At 42.6% G+C, this 22,981-nt stretch overlaps 1 protein-coding gene across 1 annotated transcript; it reads left to right on the top strand.

The window, feature by feature from the left end:
• The first annotated feature begins 15,955 nt into the window (after window positions 1-15,955).
• LOC144273846 (olfactory receptor 10A7-like) lies at window positions 15,956-16,927 on the top strand. The gene has a single exon (XM_077832540.1). The coding sequence runs from the start codon at window positions 15,956-15,958 to the stop codon at window positions 16,925-16,927; it is 972 nt and encodes a 323-aa protein (XP_077688666.1).
• The last annotated feature ends 6,054 nt before the right edge of the window (window positions 16,928-22,981 follow it).

The following is a 22,981-nucleotide window of genomic DNA, read 5'->3' on the forward strand; positions in this document are numbered from 1 at the left end:
CAAAGCTACAAACTCACTGAGGGCTTTTCTCACTGCGTTGACTGCCTTGTTTCTCAGGATATATCTGAGAGGGTTGATCAGCAGGGTCAGGATAGCATAGAATACCTAGCACTCTTTGTTCGGGTTTCAGAGCATTGCTGGGCATGCCCTGCAAATAGCTTCCTCTGTGTCTCCAGCCGTCACGATTGAGGGCCCCCTGTAGCTTCATTCCAGTTGATGGTAACAGAGTAAAAGAGCAGCATTCCATTCCTGGCTACCATTCAAATGCAGGGATAGGGGCCCTGATGCCAATTCTTGGGCATGAGAGAGAAAGCAGTACCATTCCCCTAACCTTGCCTCTTACCAGGGTCCTACCCTTATGTCATAAATATAAAGGGAAGGGTAAACACCTTTAAAATCCCCCCTGGCCAGAGGAAAAATCCTTTCACCTGTAAAGGGATAAGAAGCTAGGATAACGTCACTGGCACCTGACCAAAATGACCAATGAGGAGACAAGATACTTTCAAAGCTGGAGGGGGGGGAGAAACAAAGGGTCTGGGTCTGTCTGTGTGATTCTTTTGCCAGGGACACAACAGGAATGGAGTCTTAGAACTTAGTAAGTAATCTAGCTAGATATGCGCTAGATTCTGTTTGTTTAAATGGTGGAGAAAATAAGATGTGCTTAATGGAATGGATATTCCTGTCTTTGTGTCTTTTTGTAACTTAACATTTTGCCTAAAGGGATTCTCTATGTTTTGAATCTAATTACCCTGTAAGGTATTTACCATCCTGATTTTACAGAGGTGATTCTTTTTACTTTTTCTTCTATTAAAATTCTTCTTTTCAGAAACTGAATGCTTTTTCATTGTTCTTAAGATCCAAGGGTTTGGGTCTGTGGTCACCTATGCAAATTGGTGAGGATTTTTATCAAACCTTCCCCAGGAAGGGGGGTGCAAGGTTTTGGTGAGGATTTTGGCAGGAAAGACGTTTCCAAATGGGCTTTTTCCTAATAAAATAAAATCGGTTAGACGTTTGGTGGTGGCAGCGAAAGTCCAAAGGCAAAAGGTAAAATAGTTTGTACCTTGGGGAAGTTTTAACTCAAGTTGGTAAAAGTAAGCTTAGGAGGATTTCATGCAGGTCCCCACATCTGTACCGTAGATTTCAGAGTGGGGAAGGAACCTTGACATAGTCTGTGAAGACTTGTGAATTTCCCTGCAGGAGGTTAACACTGCAGCTCACAAAAAATACAATTCCCTTTTGTCTCTGCTCTGGCCCCAAAGCAAAGCAAAAAACTTCCAACTATTTCCAGTTGGAAACCTGCTTTCCAGCAGCCCAGAGGAAAAAAAATGTTTTCAAATCTGTGCTCCGTTTTCAAAAAAAAAAAAAATCAAAATCCTAAAAACCCCAAAACTAACACCTTTGTCTCCAGGCAAATAGGTAGAAAACCCCTCTAGTTGCTCTTAGGAAAAAAAAAACAACTTCAGGTCTGTGAAGACTTGTGAATATCTCTGCAGGAGGTTAACTACTCTGCCTTTAGGTACAGAAAACTGCAATTCCCTTTTGTCTCTGCTCTAGCAAAGCAAAGCAAAAAAAAAAAAAAACAACTTCCAACTATTTCCAGTTGGAGACCTGCTTTCTAGCAGCCCAAAGGATTTTAAAAATTTCCTTTTAAAATCTGTTTTTCTGGTTCCAAAAATCTCAAATTGATCTCAAAATGATTTCAAGTTAATCCCACCACTCTGTCACCATGTCAAGGTTCCTTCCCCACTCTGAACTCTAGGGTACAGATGTGGGGACCTGCATGAAAACCTCCTAAGCTTACTTTTACCAGCTTAGGTTAAAACTTCCCCAAGGTACAAACTATTTTACCCTTTGCCCTTCCACTTCCACTGCCACCACCAAACGTTTATCTGGTTTTATTTTTATTAGGAAAGCGTTGTTTGGAAACATCTTCCCCCAAAAAATTCTCCCAACCCTTGCACCCCACTTCCTGGGGAAGGTTTGGTAAAAAGCCTCACCAATTTGCGTAGGTGACCACAGACCCAAACCCTTGGATCTTAAGAACAATGAAAAAGCATTCAGTTTCTGAAAAGAAGGATTTTAATAGAAGTAAAAAGTAAAAAAGAATCACCTCTGTAAAATCAGGATGGTATATACCTTACAGGGTAATTAGATTCAAAACATAGAGAATCCCTCTAGGCAAAACCTTAAGTTACAAAAAGACACACAGACAGGTATATCCATTCTATTCACCACAGCTTATTTTCTCCGCCATTTAAACAAACAGAATCTAGCGCATATCTAGCTAGATTACTTACTAAGTTCTAAGACTCCATTCCTGTTGTGTCCCCGGCAAAAGCATCACACAGACAGAGACAGACCCTTTGTTTTTCTCCTTCTCCCAGCTTTTGAAAGTATCTTGTCTCCTCATTGGTCATTTTGGTCAGGTGCCAGTGACGTTATCCTAGCTTCTTATCCCTTTACAGGTGAAAGGATTTTTCCTCTGGCCAGGGGGGATTTTAAAGGTGTTTACCCTTCCCTTTATATTTATGACACTAGGTCTTTGGTGTTGTGAGCTCATAACCGTTGACAATGTGCAAAGATTTGAAACTGTAAATTCCATTAGAACCAGGATCTCTGTGTTCAGACTAAAATTGAGCTGTATTTTCTTTGTTGAAGGTTGGTGGTTAATAAGATTTTGGTGAATTACATAGACTGAAACAAAGTCCGCATGTAAAATAGTGACTCAGGGCTGGATCCCCAAGGGGACCTAGGCATTGCAATGCATCACTTCTAGTGCCGTGCCAGCCAGTGAAACCCACACCCAGACTTGGGTAGTCAGGGGGCACATCTACATTGAAACAAAAGACCTATGGCAAGGCCAGGGCTGGTCCAGGTCAGCTGACTTGGGCTTGTGGGGATTTGGGCCACAGGGCTGAAAATGGCAGTGTAGACATTTGGGCTGCAGCCTGAGCTCTGAAACCCTGCAGTGGAGATGGGTCTCAGCCTAAGCTGCAACCCAGGCCCAGACTTCTACATGGCTATGTTGAGCCCCTCAGCCCGAGCCCCTGTGAGCCACAGTCAATTGACCCAGCCTCTGAGACTTGGCATCATGGGATTTTTACTGAAGTGCAGATGAACCAATAGAGTGTCAGGCCAGAAGGGAGCGCCAGATCATCTCGTCCAACTCCCTGTACAGCACAGGCCACCACCCACCACCACCAGCACCTTGACGCCAAACCCCACAACCCAAAGGAGACCAAAGTATCACAGCTGAGACGAAGCTGTGATGTGCCACTGGCAATGAACAGGAGGGAACAAGGTGCTCCGGTGCCTGAGGCCCTGCAATGGCAGGGAAATGGTTAAGTGAGATACACCCAGATAATCCTGGCAAGTGACCCGCACACACACGCTGCAGAGGAAAGTGACCCCCCACACACACACCAAGATCACTGCCAGTCTGAGCAGGGGAAAAAGGGTCCTCGACCCCCCACTTCCGATTGGTTAGACCCCGGTCACGTGAGCAAGAATCAGCCAGCCCAGCATCTGAGAGACAGAGAAAATGATTGGTGCCACCTCAGAGCCCCAGGCCTCTCCGCCAATGTCCCATCTCCAGTCCTGGCCATCCCTGATGCTTCAGGGGAAGGAGATTAAAAAAAATTAGGGTAGAAAAAAATCCCTTCCTAACCCTTACAGGCAACCAGCTGAAATCCTGAAACATGACCTGTAAGGGACATAACACATAAACCAGGAGACTCATAGACTCATAGACTCATAGATATTAAGGTCAGAAGGGACCATTATGATCATCTAGTCTGACCTCCTGCACAATGCAGGCCACAGAATCTCACCGACCCACTCCTGCAATAAACCTCTCACCTATGTCTCAGCTATTGAAGTTCTCAAATTATGGTTTAAAGACTTCAGGTGCAGAGAATACTCCAGCAAATGACCCATGCCCCATGCTACAGAGGAAGGTGAAATGCCCCCCAGGGCCTCTTCTAATCTGCCCTGGAGGGAAATTCCTTCCTGACCACAAATATGGCAATCAGCTGAACCCTGAGCATGTGGGCAAGATTCATCAGCCAGATACCCAGGAAAGAATTCTCTGCAGTAACTCAGATCCCACCCCATCCAACATCCCATCACAGGCCATTGGGCCTATTTACCGTAGAAGCATAGAATCATAGAATATCAGGGTTGGAAGGGACCTGAGAAGGTCATCTAGTCCAACCCCCTGCTCAAAGCAGGACCAATCCCCAACTAAATCATCCCAGCCAGGGCTTTGTCAAGCCTGACCTTAAAAACTTCTAAGGAAGGAGATTCCACCACCTCCCTAGGTAATGCATTCCAGTGTTTCACCACCCTCCTAGTGAAAAAGTTTTTCCTAATATCCAACCTAAACCTCCCCCACTGCAACTTGAGACCATTATTCCTCGTTCTGTCATCTGCTACCACTGAGAACAGTCTAGAGCCATCCTCTTTAAAACCCCCTTTCAGGTAGTTGAAAGCAGCTATCAAATCCCCCCTCATTCTTCTCTTCCATAGACTAAACAATCCCAGTTCCCTCAGCCTCTCCTCATAAGTCATGTGTTCCAGTCCCCTAATCATTTTTGTTGCCGTCCACTGGACTCTTTCCAATTTTTCCACATCCTTCTTGTAGTGTGGGGCCCAAAACTGGACAAAGTACTCCAGATGAGTCCTCACTAATGTCGAATAGAGGGGAACGATCACGTCCCTCGATCTGCTGGCAATGCCCCTACATATACATCCCAAAATGCCATTGGCCTTCTTGGCAACAAGGGCACACTGTTGACTCATATCCAGCTTTTTGTCCACTATAACCCCTAGGTCCTTTTCTACAGAACTGCTGCTTAGCCATTCGGTCCCTAGTCTGTAGTGGTGCATTGGATTCCTCCGTCCTAAGTGCAGGACTCTGTACTTGTTGAACCTCATCAGATTTCTTTTGGCCCAATCCTCTAATTTGTCTAGGGCCTCTGTATCCTATCCTTACCCTCCAGCGTATCTACCTCTCCTCCCAGTTTAGTGTCTTCTGCAAACTTGCTGAGGGTGCAATCTACACCATCCTCCAGATCATTTATGAAGATATTGAACAAAACCGTCCCGAGGACCAACCCTTGGGGCACTCCATTTGATACTGGCTGCCAACTAGACATGGAGCCATTGATCACTACCCATTGAGCCCGAAAATCTAGCCAACTTTCTATCCACCTTATAGTCCATTCATCCAGCCCATACTTCTTTAACTTGCTGGCAAGAATACTGTGGGAGACCGTGTCAAAACTTTTGCTAAAGTCAAGGAACAACACATCCACTGCTTTCCCCTCATCCACAGAGCCAGTTATCTTGTCATAGAAGGCAATTAGATTAGTCAGGCATGACTTGCCCTTGGTGAATCCATGCTGACTGTTCCTGATCACTTTCCTCTCCTCTAGGTTAACCATGAATAGTTAAAGCTCAATTAATTGCCAAAATCATGTTATCCCATCATACCATCTCCTCCATAAACTTATCGAGTTTAATCTTGATGCCAGATAGGTCTTTTGCCCCCACTGCTTCCCTTGGAAGGCTATTCCAGAACTTCACTCCTCTGATGGTTAGAAACCTTCATCTAATTTCAAGTCTAAACTTCCCGATGGCCAGTTTATATCCATTTGTTCTTGTGTCCACATTGGTACTGAGCTTAAATAATTCTTCTCCCTCTCTGGTATTTATCCCTCTGATTTATTTATAGAGACCAATCATATCTCCCCTCAACCTTCTTTTGGTCAGGCTAAACAAGCCAAGCTCTTTGAGTCTCCTTTCATAAGACAGGTTTTCCATTCCTCGGATCATCCTAGTAGCCCTTCTCTGTACCTGTTCCAGTTTGAATTCATTCTTCTTAAACATGGGAGACCAGAACTGCATGCAGTATTCCAGATGATGTCTCACCAGTGCCTTGTATAACGGTACTAACATCTTCTTCTACTGGAAATACCTCGCCTGATGCATCCCAAGACCGCATTAGCTTTTTTCACAGCCATATCACATTGGCAGCTCATAGTCATCCTGTGGTCAACCAATACTTCAAGGTCCTTCTCCTCCTCCGTTACTTCTAATTGATGTGTCCCCAGCTTATAACTAAAATTCTTGTTATTAATCCCTAAGTGCATGACTTTACACTTCTTTTCACTATTAAATTTCATCCTATTACTATTACTCCAGTTGAAAAGGTCATTCAGATCCTCCTGTATGATATCCCGGTCCTTCTCTAAATTGGCAATACCTCCCAGCTTTGTATCATCTGTAAACTTTATTAGCACACTCCCACTTTTTGTGCCGAGGTCAGTAATAAAAAGATTAAATAAGTTGGTCCCAAAACCTTTAAGTATGACCTGCTGTAGTCTCCCTTTTAACCAATTCCTTATCCACCTTTCAATTTTCATATTGATCCCCATCTTTTCCAATTTAACTAATAATTCCCCATGTGGCACCATATCAAACACGTTACTGAAATCTAGGTAAATTAGATCCACTGTGTTTCCTTTGTCTAAAAAATCTGTTACTTTCTCAAAGAAGAAGATCAGGTTGGTTTGGCACAATCTATCTTTTGTAAAACCATGTTGTATTTTGTCCCATTTACCATTGACCTCAATGTCCTTAACTACTTTCTCCTTCAAAATTTTTTCCAAGACCTTGCATACTACAGATATCAAACTAACAGGCCTGTGGTTACGTGGATCACTTTCTTTTCCTTTCTTAAAAATAGGAACTATGTTAACAATTCTCCAGTCATACGGTACAACCCCTACGTTTACAGATTCATTAAAAATTCTTCCTAATGGGCTTGCAATTTCATGTGCCAATTCCTTTAGTATTCTTAGATGAAGATTATCTGGGCCCCCCGATTTAGTCCCATTAAGCTGTTCGAGTTTCGTTTCTACCTCAGATATGGTAATATCTACCTCCATATCCTCATTCCCATTTGTCGTGCTACCATTATCTCTAAGATTCTCATTAGTCTTATTAAAGACTGAGGCAAAGTATTTGTTTAGATATTGGGCCATGCCTAGATTATCCTTAACCTCCACTCCATCCTCAGTGTTTAGCGGTCCCACTTCTTCTTTCTTTGTTTTCTTCCTATTTATATGGCTATAGAACCTTTTACTATTGGTTTCAATTCCCTTTGCAAGGTCCAACTCTACTTGACTTTTAGCCTGTCTCACTTTTTCCCTACGTGTTCTGACCTCAATAAGGTAGCTTTCCTTGCTGATCCCTCCCATCTTCCACTCCCTGTATGCTTTCTGCTTTTTCTAAATCATCTCTCTGAGATACATGCTCATTCAGCTTGGTCTACAACTCCTGCCTATGAATTTTTTCCCCTTTCTTGGGATGCAGGCTTCCGATAGCTTCTGCAGCTTTGACTTGAAGTAATCCCAGGCCTCCTCCACCTTTAGATCCATAAATTCCTCAGTCCAATCCACTTCCCTAACTAATTTCCTTAATTTTTGAAAATCAGCCCTTTTGGAGTCAAAAAGCCTAGTCGCAGATTTATTTTTCTTTGTCCTTTCGTTCAGTTTGAACTGAATTAGCTCATGATCACTTGAACCAATGTCATCCCCTACAACCATTTCTTCTATGAGGTCCTCACTACTCATCAAATGGCATCCCCTCTAGTCGATTCAGCAACTACTTGATGAAGGAATCCATCAGCTATCACATCTAGGAAAATCTGAGCTCTATTATTATTACTCGCACTTGTCCTCCAGTCTATATCTGGCAAGTTAAAGTCTCCTATGATCACACAGTTTCCATTAGTATTTACTTCACTAAAAACATTAAAGAAGGCTCTATCCATATCCAAATTAGATCCCGGCAGTCTATAGCACACCCCAAGTACTATCACAGGGGAGGCTCTAGTAGTTTTCTTCCCCTCTGTCTTATCCATTCCATCACTTCTTATTTCTTTACATTCTGCCTCCTCATTGATACACAATGCTACTCCACCACCTTTACCTTTATTTCTGTCTTTCCTGAACAGCACATACCCTTCAATAGCGGTAGTCCAGTCATGAGTACTATTTCACTATGTTTCTGTTATCCCTAGAATACCTGGTTTCACTTCCTGCACCAGTAACTCTAGTTCCTCCATTTTGTTACCTAGGCTCCTCACATTGGTGTACAAACATCTTAATTTTCATTGTTTGGCCTCGCTCACATTGTTTACCCGATTATGCATGGATATTCTACAGCCAGTATGACCTATTAGACTGGTATCCACATTGCCTTTCCTCCTTATGTCCATTCTCCTACCCACAGCTGTATCCTTTCTTACTTTGTTTTCTTTCCTCTCAATGCTAAAATCAGGTGTGGAGATTACCTGGAGATTACCTGGACATCTCCCAACCATCTCTCCCAAATTCCTAGTTTAAAGTTGTCTTGATCAGTTGTGCCAGCCTCCATCCTAGAAGTCTATTTCCTTCCCTACTCATATGAAGTCCATCCTGAGAGAACTGTCCTCTGTCAATGAATGCCTCCCAGTGACCATACATCCCAAAGCCCTCCTTGTAGCACCACTGCCTAAGCCGTCTGTTGATAGTCATAATCTTGTCACACCTTTGCTGCCCTTCTCTAGGAACAGGCAGAATCCCACTGAAGCTCACCTGAGCCTCGATTTCCTTAAGCGTCTTCCCCAGCCTGGCATAGTCTCCCTTGATACGGTCCAGCGAGAATCTACTGGTATCATTTGTTCCCACATGAAGGGCAATCAGTGGATTATTTCCTGCTCCCTTTAGGATCCTTTTCAACCTCAGGTCCATATCCTGTATCTTAGCACCTGGAAGACAGCACACCCTTCTTTTCTCTGGATAAGCTCTGGTTACAGGCCTTTCTATTCTCCTCAGTAAGGAGTCCCCGATCACGTAGACCTGCCTTTTCCTGGTGACCATGCGATTCTCCGGTCTATCCCCTGCTCCCTCTGGCTGCAAGTTCTTTCCATTCCTATTCTCCCTTGTAATCCTCTTCAACCCATTCTGTATCCTCCTCGGGCTCCTATTTGGTGCAGTCTCCATTGACTCTTCCCCTTTTCCTATAGGACTAGCCGCTCTTCTCCCGCACTGCTGTCTATGCAGAGCAAGATGTTTGACTCTGCCATAAACTGTCTCCATAATGTCAGCATCCCTTTTGTTCTGGCCTAGGAATAGTGTCATTGAGAAATCAGGTCTTGTTTTGACTATTAATTATTAATTATTTTATATTATATGAGAAAAGTTTTAATATACTATAATATAATAAAGCAAAAACAAAACATTTCAATAATTCTCCATCAAAAATTTGAACTAAAACATTAGCTCCCCTCAAAACACATCAGTTGCAGTAAATCAGCATTTTTAAATGGAAAGCTGGACATTTCAACCAGGTCTAGCGATGATGCACCATCCAGTGCTATATTCAGAAGACAGAACTTTAAACATCAATTTCGCTGCACATACATAAACTGAGACAAAATATTTCCATCGATAATAACTGAAATGTATGGATATGCAAAGGCAAAAAATGGTGCTTAAAATTTTTAGTGTCAAAATCCAGTGATTAAGACTTTTGGCTTGTTACAAGCGAATGAATAGTAAAAACAGGTATGATTTGTTGATTGAAGGATATTTATTGTACATTTTGATATGGGATGTTAACAAATTGTGTTTTAATGGTTAATAAAGCTTTAGCTTTTTGAGCCTCAATGTCTACTGTCACTAAATACTCCCCTTCCCCCCCCACCAATTTCACACAACTGTGAAAATTTAAATCAATAAAAATCTAAAAAATGCTTTAGAAAGCATTGATAACATCCATCAGAATTATTTAGAAAAATGAGTTCTGCCAACCCCGTGCACAACACAGGACAGAGATTCTCACCCCATGATTCCTGCATTAAGAGCATCACTTCCAGGTGTACTCCTATCTTCTAGGAAGAAACGTCCAGTCTTGACTTAAAGACTCCAACTGCTGGAGAATCCACCACACCCCTTGGAAAATTGTTCCCATGGTGAGCTACTCTTCCTTTTCGTCTCTTGGGTCCTGGGCAAAGGACAATGATTGACTCAGTGAAACACCCCCTTGTAAACGTTGGGCCCTGGCCCAATCTGAAGTTGCCTGCTGGCCTGTTGTTGTGGAACTTTTTTAATGGGGATGCAGAAAGTGGGTACCTATTCTTGGTGTCACAGAACCATGGCTCAAGATTTTGCCTGATGCAGTGTTCCTTCATGCAATATTTTCAAAGGTATTTTACGGTCTAAATTTTGGGAAGCTTGTCCTTTCTTTGGTGGGGACCCACGGGTGTGCAATAAAATAAAATGAAGTAGAATAAAATAAAATGTTCAATTGCAAGTTTACCACTTGCTTCACTTGTGAACACATTTGATTTCATGCACATTTTTTCCTCCCAGAATGGGGTCCAAGGCACAGCTCATATGAAGTATTAGTATTAAGGGTTACCCAAAATCTTGAATAGTGTGTGTGTGCGTGTGTGTGTGTGCTGGGAAAGACAGAAAAGATGGGGATTTGTTATATACAGAAGCCCGGAATGATTTATGGTTGTTGCTTTCCCTAAGTTTTATTTTATTTTATTTTGTTTTATTTTATTTTAGTAATGTCTCTTTTAGAAATTTGATGATGTCAAGATGTCAAGCCATATCTTTCTTTTTTTGCTGGAGGCCTCCCTTACTGGATCCAGAGATGGGCACTATGAGCTTCCTCACCCCTTATTTGAAACTGTTTGAATATTTAACTCAAAGAGCTTTTCTCCACAGTGTGCTTGGGACTTTGAGATAAAACTAAGAGTCACGATTATATGGCTCACTGCAGAGCTGTCCACTTTCTAGGTTCTTTGAGAGCGCCCCCCACAGGTGATAGGTCTGTTGGACTTATCTGTCTGGGGGTGACATTTCCCACTTTTTCCATTCTTACACGAGAACCTGGGAACCCTACCCCACACTTTGGGGTTTGGTGCACCTATGTTTCTTCCCTTTGGGACTCTGTGACCAGTGATATAGTGACCAAAAGCTTACTTGTATTTAGCAGTTGGAACAAAGCTTGAGGGTAAAAAGGATTTTAAAACAGCAAACTGTCTACACGCAGAGCTGGCTTCCCATTTTTCTTGGAAAGCTCACAATAGAAGTTAATGAAGTTGCAATCATCACAGAACAAAATTTTGATTAGCAAAAGGGGCACGTTAACTCAAAGACCATTTCAAACTTTTTACAGCTTTTGCCATTGCTGAGTGTGACAAAGTGTGACCACTGTGACAGGGTCAGGCCAGATGGCTACAAGAGAGTGGTCTAAGATAGATACATTAGTTCTAGGTTAAGCAGGTCCCTTTTCCCTGAGTAAGATAACAGGGAATTCCAGAACACTCAGGAACTTTCGCGAACTAATTAAGTCAGGCAGGCTAATTAGGACACGTAGCCAATTGCGAAGCTGCTAGAATTAAGTAGGTTAATCAGGACACCTGGTTTAAAAAGGCTATCACTCCAGTTAGTGAGGTGTGCGTGTAAGGAGCTGGGAGTGAGTGGACATGCTGCTGGAGGACTGAGTACAAGTGTTAACAGACATCAGGAGGAAGGTCCTGTAGTGAGGACAGAGAAGGTGTTGGGAGGAGGCCATGGGGAAGTAGCCCAGGGAGTTGTAGCTGTCACGCAGCTGTTCTAGAAGGCACTCTAGACAGCTGCAGTCCACAGGGCCCTGGGCTGGAACCCGGGGTAGAGGGCAGGCCTGGGTTCCCCCCAAACCTCCCAACTCCGGACCCAACACAGGAGGTTCCACCAGAGGGGAAGGTCTCTGAGCTGTTCTCCAATCCACATGGTGGATCAGCAGAAACTGCGGGGATTGTTCTTACTCTTTTTTTCCCATGCTGGCCAGTGATGAGGTTATCTGAGTGAACGGCAGATTTGAGCCATGAAGGTGGCCAAACTGAGGGTTACTGTGAATCTCTGAGGTGAGCAAAATCCGCCAATAAGTGCAGGACCCACCAAAGTAGACGAGGAACTTTGTCACACCATATATGCCTGTATTAATTGCGTTCTCAGAATTGTATCCCCAGATAATTTTGACTTTCTCACTGCAAATGTCTTCCATGCTTTTCTCATGTCCAGGCTGGAACGCTGCAGAGATCTCTTCAGATTTCATCATGGAGAAGTTTTCCCTCCCCTAAGGCACAACAGTATGCAGGATTGTTGATAGAGTTTTGCCCTAGGTTCTTCTACAATATATACTATAGACCAGGGGTTCCCAGAACATGGGCTGCTGCCCAAAGGTGGTCTGCCGGTGAAACTGCATTCTCCAGTCAAGCTCTTGGGAAATTTTTAACTCCACATGACTCATGTAATTTAAGTAAAAGCTATATAAATGTAATGTTTTGAGCTGCATATGTTGGATAGAGTATAGAAAAAAAACCAAGCTGCAATAGGTCAAGTTTAATTCTTGTGAGTACAACGGTGCATTCACTGCAAGGTAACCTTAGCAATGTAAACACAGTCTGCCATTTACAACTGTATTTCAGTATTTCAATCTGACATGGATCAATTTATTTTTTGAAAATGAGAAGGGTGCACTGGTGGAGAAGATAATGAAAGTCCCAGACCATCTACAGCTACACGAAATGAGCCAGCCAAAAAAACAAAGAAAGTGGTAAGAAAATATGATGACACATACTGGAAGTTTGGATTCTCCTTTGCCAGATTGGATGAGTACCCATTGCCTCAGTGTGTTTAATATAACTGTTATTTTATATTTGTGTTTACAATATTTAATTCTTTTCTAATTAGTAGCGAGTAGGATTGGGTCTTAACTTACACAGCACAGAAATTCAGATTTTACACTAAAAAAAATTGAAAACACAATATAGTGTTCAAATTCGGACAACTATTTTGTTTTAAAATCAACAAATAATAACACAATGTGGTTTTTTTAACAATTTTGTTAACAGTGATGTGTTGCTTATTGTTCAGTTTTATACAAAATTGTGTTCTCCCTGTTTGACCAGCACGTTTTGCTCTCAACATTTTTTAATGTGTCATTTTCGTAGAAGAGTTTGGTTTCAAAGAACTGGAAACTGGGTTTTTTAGTGCAAATTCCTATCATTTCAATTGTTTACATTAAAATGCAAAGGAAACATGTATATTGTTCACTTACAGTGTTATAGTTATATGTATGTTATAATTAAAATTAATAATTTTCCTCAAAAAGTATTAACAGTTGGCCGCAGTGTCTATTGCAGCTGCACCAGTGGGTCTCAGCGAAAAAATGTGTGGGAATTGCTGCGCTAGACTGTAAATGTCACCTTCCAGGCATAACGCCATAGCTTCAATCTCTGGACATCCAAGGAAGAGGATTCATAGGAACATTGAGGTTGATAGTCTATTGCCTTGCACCTTGCACAGTATTCTATTCTATTCTATTCTATTCTATTCTATTCTACTAACTGTTACAGATGGGTCTATTCTATTGTATGTTAAACTAGCACAGATTGGTCCGCTCTATTCTATTTATTCTATTCTAATTAGAATAGGTGGGTACATTCTACTCTATTAACTAGAGCAGAAGGGTCTATTGCATTCTAGAACACAACGGTCTGTTCTATTCTATTTTATTCTAAAACAGGTTCTCTTCTAGTCTAAATGAGAACACATGGGTCTATTCTATTCTATTCTATTCTATTCTATTCATTTTGATTCTAGTCTAAACAAGAACAGACGGGTCTAGTCTAATCTAGTCTAGTCCTATTCTATTTCTTCCTTCACATTGGTAACTTGGCACCTGTGCAAGGAGAGTGTAAATAATACATGATCATGCAAGCTATCTTGAGCTTATTTTGCACAGTTGGAAAGGACTCCACAAGGTGCATGGTGATGCTAAATCAGGTCCACATGTCTCTACTGATCCATTTTATTCTCTTGAACTTCCTGTCTCCTTCTCTCTTCTTGTCCTCTCCTTCACCTCTCTCTCTCTCTGTTCTTCCTACCGTCACCCTTCATGGCCTTAGGACCGAGTCCTGACCTGTTACCTGCAAAGGGTGTTTTCCACTGAGTTTAAAGGGAGCAAGAAGGGGACCTAGAACATGACCCAGCAAAAAGGAACACAGGGGATGTGTGCCTGGCCCCACTAGAGTCAATGAATAAACTGCCAATCAGTGGGAGCAGAATTAGACCAGCACAGGCTGCTGTTGACAATCCCACCAGGCTCAAGAGGAGCCAGACAACTCCACTGGGGCAGATGGGGGAACAAGGCAGCTCTTCCCTGAGAGCTCCTGACCAAAGCTTCCACAGAAACCTCCGCTGGGGAAGAAGGGACTATGAGCTGAACCCAGCTGGGCTGAAGGTTCAGTTGCTCCCTGTTTTTCCCCCTTTGCTATCTCAAGTTGGACTGTGAGACTGTGGAGGGAAACGGGTGGTAGGAAATGGCCCAGGGAAGCCATCTTGAGGCACACACTGGTGCCTGACACAGGGCCCGGGGTCAGATCCCGGTGGAGTGTGAAAGCCCAAGCTCCCCTACCAACCCCCTTGGCTTATAGAGACATAAACCTCATTCCACCCCTCCCTGGAGTAAAGAGAAGATAGAGATGCTGAAAGTTTCATGACCATGATGAGCCCCCTACAGGAGCCAGGAGATTGACTGATCATCCTTCTCTGTTGTAAGGACGCAGGTCCCTCTAACCTTCATTGCTGTCCCGAAAGAGGGGTTGAGCTAAAATGGTGACCCAGCCCGAGGGCCAAGTAGCCATCCACTGAAAGGTGGGCTGTCTACTTACTGGAGGTGTTGCCGATGGGAGGCAGCAGAGACCATGAGGTGGAAATCAAGGTGGTCACTGACCTACCCACTAGGTGACCCCACTGGTAAGCCCCACCTCCCATCACAGCATGAAATGTATTTGTGAAAATTCTCATTTACGTGACAAGTCATTTTTAGATCAGACAATAAGGTAAGGAGAGCTAGATTAGTAGACAAAGACAACTTGCTTATGATCCATTGTGTATGCCCTGTTTCAAAGGCAGGTAGAGAATTTCATATGGAGATATTGTCGCAACTATGATATATAACTACAAGGAGACACACAGCATCGGGTATGGAAATTAAAGCATTGCTTATTTACTGAGAGAAATTCCAGCAGAGGTACTAAACCATTAGCCTAGAGAATATTTAAAGAGAAAATGTATTTCTCTGATGGAGCTCAATGATTCTGAAAGCAGTATTACAGTTTAGTTCTTTTCATCCGTTAATTAACTGAGTTACACCTCTGGGGAAGCACATCCCATGAGGACGCCAAAGATGCCTTAAAAACAGAAGCATTTAAAGACATACACATTCATAGATTTGTACTACCACGGTGATAAGCACTGTCTACAAAATTATATGGAATCGAATAGAATTGAAAAGCTCCCTGGAATATGGTAAGAAGAGAGCTCTTGATTTGGAAGGTATGTTAGATACTCTTTTGCCTGAGGTTTCTCAATGATCTTAAAAATACCCTCTTATTAAATTTCCTTGTTAAATTTTCAATAGATCATCATTCTTGGCTTCCTGATTCTGTATTTCCTAGTTTTACCTCCAGCCTTGGGGGCAAATTACAAATTTCATATAATAGCATTAGCTTTCCCACAGCAATTAAATTTGTTACATAAATAAAGTTAAAAAGCCAATGAATTGGAAAGGAAGGGAGAAAAATTATTTACATAAACACAGACATATGCTCTATCTATCTATATTTAGATCTTACTATGCTAATCTATCTTAACCCTTGTTTTTCTGTTTCCATGCACATCCATCTCTTTATCTCTCTAGATCTTAGTATGTTGATTTACCCATTTTAACCCTTGATTTTAACATTATCTAATCTAATCTATCTATCTACATAACCCCCATCTCTCTCTGCTATTCTGTGCCTTTTCTAAGTTACTTATCCCATCCTGTATTTGTTAATTTACAGATGAACTCTACCACACGTTGTGAGGAGCTGGCACAGGGAAACAGCACTACGGTGAATGAGTTCATTATCTTGGGATTTTCCAGTAGCCTGCTAGGGCAGGTGCTGCTTTTCCTGATGTATTTTGCTATCTACACTCTCACCCTGCTGGGAAACAGTCTCATTGTTCTCATCACACTAGCTGACCCTGCCCTCCACATCCCCATGTATTTCTTCATGGGGAACTTGTCCTTCCTGGAGATCTGCTACAGCTCAGTCACCCTGCCCAAGATGATGGTCATCTCCCTCACTGGAGATAACACCATCTCATTCATTGGTTGTGCAGCTCAGATGTATTTTTTCCTTCTCCTGGGCTCTGCTGAGTGCTATCTCCTGGCTGCCATGGCCTATGACCGCTATGTGGCCATATGCCACCCTCTGCATTATGTGGCCATCATGGAGAGGAGGTCTTGTGCCTGGCTTGTGGCTGGCTCCTGGCTGAGTGGGATTCCTGTCTCCTTCATCCAAACCACCTTGGTTTTCACCTCCCCGTTCTGTGGCCCCAACAAAATCGACCATTTCTTCTGTGATGTGGCACCCGTGCTGCGGCTGGTCTGCGCCGACACATCACGCAACGAGATGTCCAACATCATGGTCACTGTGGTCTTCCTTGCCACCCCGTTCACCCTCATCCTAACCTCCTACACCTGCATCATTGCCACCGTCCTGAAAATGTCCTCCCCGGGGAGCAGGCACAAAGCCTTCTCCACCTGTTCCTCGCACCTGGTGGTGGTGATGCTCTTTTATGGCTCCGGCATGGTCATGTATCTGCGTCCCAGATCTAGCCATGAGCCGGAGAACGACAAGCTGCTGTCCCTCTTCTATACCGTTGTCACCCCCATGCTGAACCCCGTCATCTACAGCCTGAGGAACGAGGAGGTGAAGGGGGCACTGCGGAGGAGGGTGGCTGGGAAGAGGTTGTCCCCATTACAATAAGGGTTTTGCCTCAGGCTGATTTAGGACCCAATCCTGAAGCTACCTAAGTCAATCACAGTGTTCCCCTTGAGAGCAACTGCATTTCACATGCCCAGTCTAAGACAGAGAGGAAGGATAATCTGGTGGTTTGGAGGAACTATAATGCAATGGTTGTCACCCAATCCTGAGATTAAAAAAAAAAAAAAAAGATTAATCTCCTTGCTCCACTTAAAACTTCCAGGGTGAGTCACTTATGACAAGAATTTCAGATGCATCCAACTAATTTAGGAGTACAAATCCTTTTTAATAAAGTCATGTAGGGCCAGATTTTCAAAGGCATTTAGGTATCTAAAGATGCAGACAAAAACAACAGGGAGTCCAGTGGCACTTTGAAGACTAACAGATTTATTTGGGCATAAGCTTTCGTGGGTAAAAAAACCACTTCTTCAGATGCAGATCGTTTCCTAGTAAGCTTTTCACAAGTGCTGAAGCAGATTAAGCAACCATGGCCAGATTTTTAAAGATGATTAGGCACCTAGTGGGATTTTTAAAAGCACCAGGGAACCTAACATCCTTTTAAATCAGTGGGCTTTAGGCACCAGTCTACATCTTTAGGCACATGAATGCCCTTTAAAACCTGACCTCTAACTCTCTTTGATTTCCGCTGGAGATAGGCACTTTAGAAATTCTTACTAGGTGCCGATCTAGATTATTAGATGCCTAAATTCCTACAAAAATCTGGCTGTGTGTGTGTCAGTCCCTTTTAGTGCAATGGGGACTGACCCAGAGAGGATGAGGATAAAAAACACTTCCTGACCTCACAGGGCTTTTTAATAATAATAATAATTATTATTATTATTAATCCCTGTCAGTGTGAATGAGCAGCTGAGGAACACACTAGGAGTGCAAGACATCATGATCCATGACCTCCGGCAGACAGCACTTTGAGGCACTTGAGAATTGTAAGGAAACTCAGCGGAGAATGACTGCATTTCAGCATCTAAAATGCAAGAACTCCTGACTATCCAAACCTATGGTCTGGACTTATTGGTGACTTTTGGGGGTACGTTGCAGACAGTAGCTTTCCCTTATTTATTCTTAAAGATCTTTTATATTATGAAGGCTATTTTTAAACAAACAAACAAACAAACACCCCCAGCATTTAACATTGAGGGAAAATAATCAGAATAATAATTGGAGCACCCATGAAGAAGTATGCATGTGTTTAAATTTAGTAATGAGAAGTCAATGGGTAAGTCTTTCCTGAATCCTACACATAGATAGATAGATAGATAGATAGATAGATAGATAGATAGATAACCATGGAGAGAGAAAAGGAGGACTTGTGGCACCTTAGAGACTAACAAATTTATTTGAGCATAAGCTTTCGTGAGCTACAGCTCACTTCATTGGATGCATTCAGTGGAAAATACAGTGGGGAGATTTTATATACACAGAGAACATGAAACAATGGGTGTTACCATACACACTGTAACAAGAGTGATCAGGTAAGGTGTGCTATTACCAGCAGAAGAACGGGGGTGAGCGGGGGAGAACCTTTTGCAGTGATAATCAAGGTGGGCCATTTCCAGCAGTTGACAAGAATGTCTGACGAACGGGGGCGGGGGAGAGTTAACATGGGGAAATAGTTTTACTTTGTGTAATGACACATCCACTTCCAGTCTCTATTCAAGCCTAAGTTAATTGTATCCAGTTTGAAAATTAATTCCAATTCAGCAGTCTCTCATTGGAGTCGGGTTCTGAAGTTTTTTTGTTGAAGAATTGCCACTTTTAGGTCTGTAATCGAGTGACCAAAGAGATTGGAGTGTTCTCTGACTGGTTTTTGAATGTTATATTTCTCATGTCTGATTTGTGTCCATTTATTCTTTTAAGTAGAGACTGCCCAGGTTGACCAATGTACATGGCAGAGGGGCATTGCTGGCACATGATGGCATATATCACATTGGTAGATGTGCAGGTGAACGAGCCTCTGATAGTGTGGCTGATGTGATTAGACCCTATGATGGTGTCCCCTGAATAAATCTGTGGACACAGTTGGCAATGGGATTTGTTGCAAGGATAGGTTCCTGGGTGAGTGGTTCTGTTGTGTGGTTTGTGGTTGCTGGTGAGTATTTGCTTCAGGTTGGGGGGGCTGTCAGTAAGCACGGACTGGCCTGTTTCCCAAGATCTGTGAGAGTGATGGGTCATCCTTCAGGATAGGCTGGAGATCCTTGATGATGCGTTGGAGAGGTTTTAGTTGGGGGCTGAAGGTGATGGCTAATGACGTTCTGTTATTTTCTTTGTTGGGCCTATCCTGTAGAAGGTAACTTCTGGGTACTCTTCTGGCTCTGTCAATCTGTTTCTTCACTTCAGCAGGTGGGTATTGTAGTTGTAAGAATGCTTGCTAGAGATCTTGTAGGTGTTTGTCTCTGTCTGAGGGGTTGGAGCAAATGCGGTTGTATTGTAGAGCTTGGCTGTATACAATGGATTGTGTGGTGTGATCTGGATGAAAGCTGGAGTCATGTAGGTAAGCATAGCGGTCAGTAAGTTTCCGGTATAGGGTGGTGTTTATGTGACCATTGCTTATTAACACACTATTAGTGTCAAAAACCAGTCGGAGAACACTTCAATCTCTTTGGTCACTCGATTACAGACCTAAAAGTGGCAATTCTTCAACAAAAAAACTTTAGAAACAGACTCCAGCGAGAGACTGCTGAATTGGAATTAATTTGCAAATTTAGGCTTGAATAAAGATTGGGAGTGGATGTGTCATTACACAAAGTAAAACTATTTCCCCATCTTTATTCCCCCCCGCCCCACTGTTCCTCACACATTCTTCTCAACTGCTGGAAATGGCCCACCTTGATTATCATGACAAAAGGTCCGTCCCCCCCCGCATTCTCCTGCTGGTAATAGCTCAAGTCATAAATATAAAGGGAAGGGTAAACAACTTTAAAATCCCTCCTGGCCAGAGGAAAAATCCTCTCACCTGTAAAGGGTTAAGAAGATAGGATAACCTTGCTGGCACCTGACCAAAATGACCAATGAGGAGACAAGATACTTTCAAAAGCTGGGGGGAGGGAAAAACAAAGGGTCTATCTGTGTGATGCTTTTGCCGGGGACAGAACAAGAATGGAGTCTTAGAACTTAGTAAGTAATCTAGCTAGATATGCGTTAGATTATGATTTCTTTAAATGGCTGAGAAATTAAGCTGTGCTGAATAGAATGGATATTCCTGTCTGTGTGTCTTTTTGTAACTTAAGCTTTTGCCTAGAGGGATTCTCTGTGCTTTGAATCTAATTACCCTGTAAGGTATTTACCATCCGGATTTTACAGAGGTGATTCTTTTTTACTTTTTACTTCCATTAAAATCCTTCTTTTCAGAAACTGAATGCTTTTTCATTGTTCTTAAGATCCAAGGGTTTGGGTCTGTGGTCACCTATGCAAATTGGTGAGGATTTTTACCAAACCTTCCCCAGGAAGTGGGGTGCAAGGGTTGGGAGGATTTTGGGGGGAAAGACGTTTCCAAACAATGCTTTCCTAATAAATAAACCCAGATAAATGTTTGGTGGTGGCAGTGGAAGTGGAAGGGCAAAGGGTAAAATAGTTTGTACCTTGGAGAAGTTTTAACCTAAGCTGGTAAAAGTAAGCTTAGGAGGTTTTCATGCAGGTCCCCACATCTGTACCCTAGAGTTCAGAGTGGGGAAGGAACCTTGACAGCTCACCTTACCTGATCACTCTTGTTACAGTATGTATGGTAATACCCATTGTTTCATGTTCTCTGTGTATATAAAATCTCTCCATTGTATTTTCCACTACATCGTCCAATGAAGTGAGCTGTAGCTCATGAAAGTTTATGCTCAAATAAATTTGTTTGTCTCTAAGGTGCCACAAGTCCTCCTTTTCTTTTTGCGGATACAGACTAACACGGCTGCTACTCTGAAACCTGTCATGGAGAGAGAGAGAGAGAGAGAGAGAGAGAGATGGATGTCAAAAGTGCCCACATGACTTGGAAGCTTAACTCACATTGATTTTCTATGTGGCCTAGATTCATAGATTTTTAAGCCCAGAAGGGATCATTAGATCATCTATTCTGACCTCCTGTATAACAGGGACCATTAAATTTCACCCACTTGCCCCTGTTTTGAGTCTAATAACTTACGTTTGACTATGTCCTATCCTCCAGGAAGGCATCCAGTCTGAATCTGAAGACATAAAGAGAAAGTGACTCCACCTCTTCCCTTGGTAGTTTGTTCTGATAGTTAATCACCATCGCTGTTAACAAATGTGGCTAATTTTTAATTGAATTTGTGGTGTTTGAGCTTCTTGCCCTTGGATCTTGGTATTCCGAGGTTAGCTCCTAAGCCACTTAAGCACTTTAGGAAAAAATTACACACAATGAATAAAAGTGTAATAAACCCAGGTTGCTCGTGGGAACATCTGTGGTCAAATATTTATTGACATTTTTTGGTGAGTAATTTTGAATAATGAGTGCACATTGGGGAACAGTGTGTGGTTCTTCATGGAAAATTTGGGAAAAGTCACTGTGTGCATCACTTGCTCTAAACTATTCAGCCATCTCTATAGATGTTAGCCTTCTTTGACCTTGAAATGAAGTTTGCAGCAGTTTGGTTAACCATTTTGTGCTTTAACTTACGATGAACAATCGGATTACTGTGGAACATATTGGGGCTATTCTAGCTCTGAGGCCAGAAAGTGAAAATGATGAGCAACATTATAGCTCATTTATATAATATTCAGTGTGCAGAAGGAAGCATTGTTGCCAAGTGTTATCATCTCACACAGCACTAGAAAACGGATTTGGAAATTAACAGGCAAGAGAAACTCACCATCAGGAATAACAGGTCAGATTCTAAGGTCAGTTAAACTTGTGCAAATCTGGAGGAACATCATCAGCTTCAGCAACATTACTCTGTGTTTACCATTGGTGTAAATAAGATTGGAATATTGCCCGATATCTCTTGCTCGCAGCTGGGCACAAATTTCCTTTCTTATTTCCTTCCTGTTACACACTAGAAAAAACCCCACAGATTAATCTAGCAGACACACGTGTCTGTCGGGCAGCTGTAATACTGTGATTCTGCACAGGGTATATTTCTGTCTTAGAATCATAGAATCATAGAATATCAGGGTTGGAAGGGACCCCTGAAGGTCATCTAGTCCAACCCCCTGCTCGAAGCAGGACCAATTCCCAGTTAAATCATCCCAGCCAGGGCTTTGTCAAGCCTGACCTTAAAAACTTCCAAGGAAGGAGATTCCACCACCTCCCTAGGCAACGCATTCCAGTGTTTCACCACCCTCTTAGTGAAAAAGTTTTTCCTAATATCCAATCTAAACCTCCCCCACTGCAACTTGAGACCATTACTCCTCGTTCTGTCATCTGCTACCATTGAGAACAGTCTAGAGCCATCCTCTTTGGAACCCCCTTTCAGGTAGTTGAAAGCAGTTATCAAATCCCCCCTCAATCTTCTCTTCTGCAGGCTAAACAATCCCAGCTCCCTCAGCCTCTCCTCATAAGTCATGTGTTCTAGACCCCTAATCATTTTTGTTGCCCTTCTCTGGACTCTCTCCAATTTATCCACATCCTTCTTGTAGTGTGGGGCCCAAAACTGGACACAGTACTCCAGATGAGGCCTCACCAATGTCGAATAGAGGGGGACGATCACGTCCCTCGATCTGCTCGCTATGCCCCTACTTATACAGAGCAGTCTTATCTTATCTTAGAGCAGTCTCTTGGAATTTAGAAAATATGAAAAAGTGGCCCTGTTTTCAACCCCTCTAAGTGGTAATGACCTCAAAATAAGGAAACTTTTCCGTAAACTGGGGTTTTGTTTTTTTCCATTTCTGACCGATATTCGCCCATGTGGAATTCACAAAGACATTACGTTTATTGATTAAATAATTCTGTGGAACGGCTTCCCTTTTCCCTGGTATGAGTTAATAGCCCATGGAGAAGGGCAATCCTGACTGCTACTCTTGGATCCAGATTCTCTCCATTTTGATTTATTGTACACAAATTAGCTTGGATGGTCTGAATTCTCTTGAAAGCCATAA

Source organism: Eretmochelys imbricata, chromosome 13 (genome assembly GCF_965152235.1).
Source record: "Eretmochelys imbricata isolate rEreImb1 chromosome 13, rEreImb1.hap1, whole genome shotgun sequence".
In the NCBI taxonomy this organism is placed as follows: domain Eukaryota; kingdom Metazoa; phylum Chordata; order Testudines; family Cheloniidae; genus Eretmochelys; species Eretmochelys imbricata.

Coding starts and splice junctions, on each gene's coding strand:
- LOC144273846 (XM_077832540.1), top strand. CDS start 15,956: ATGAACTCTACCACACGTTGTGAGGAGCTGGCACAGGGAAACAGCACT.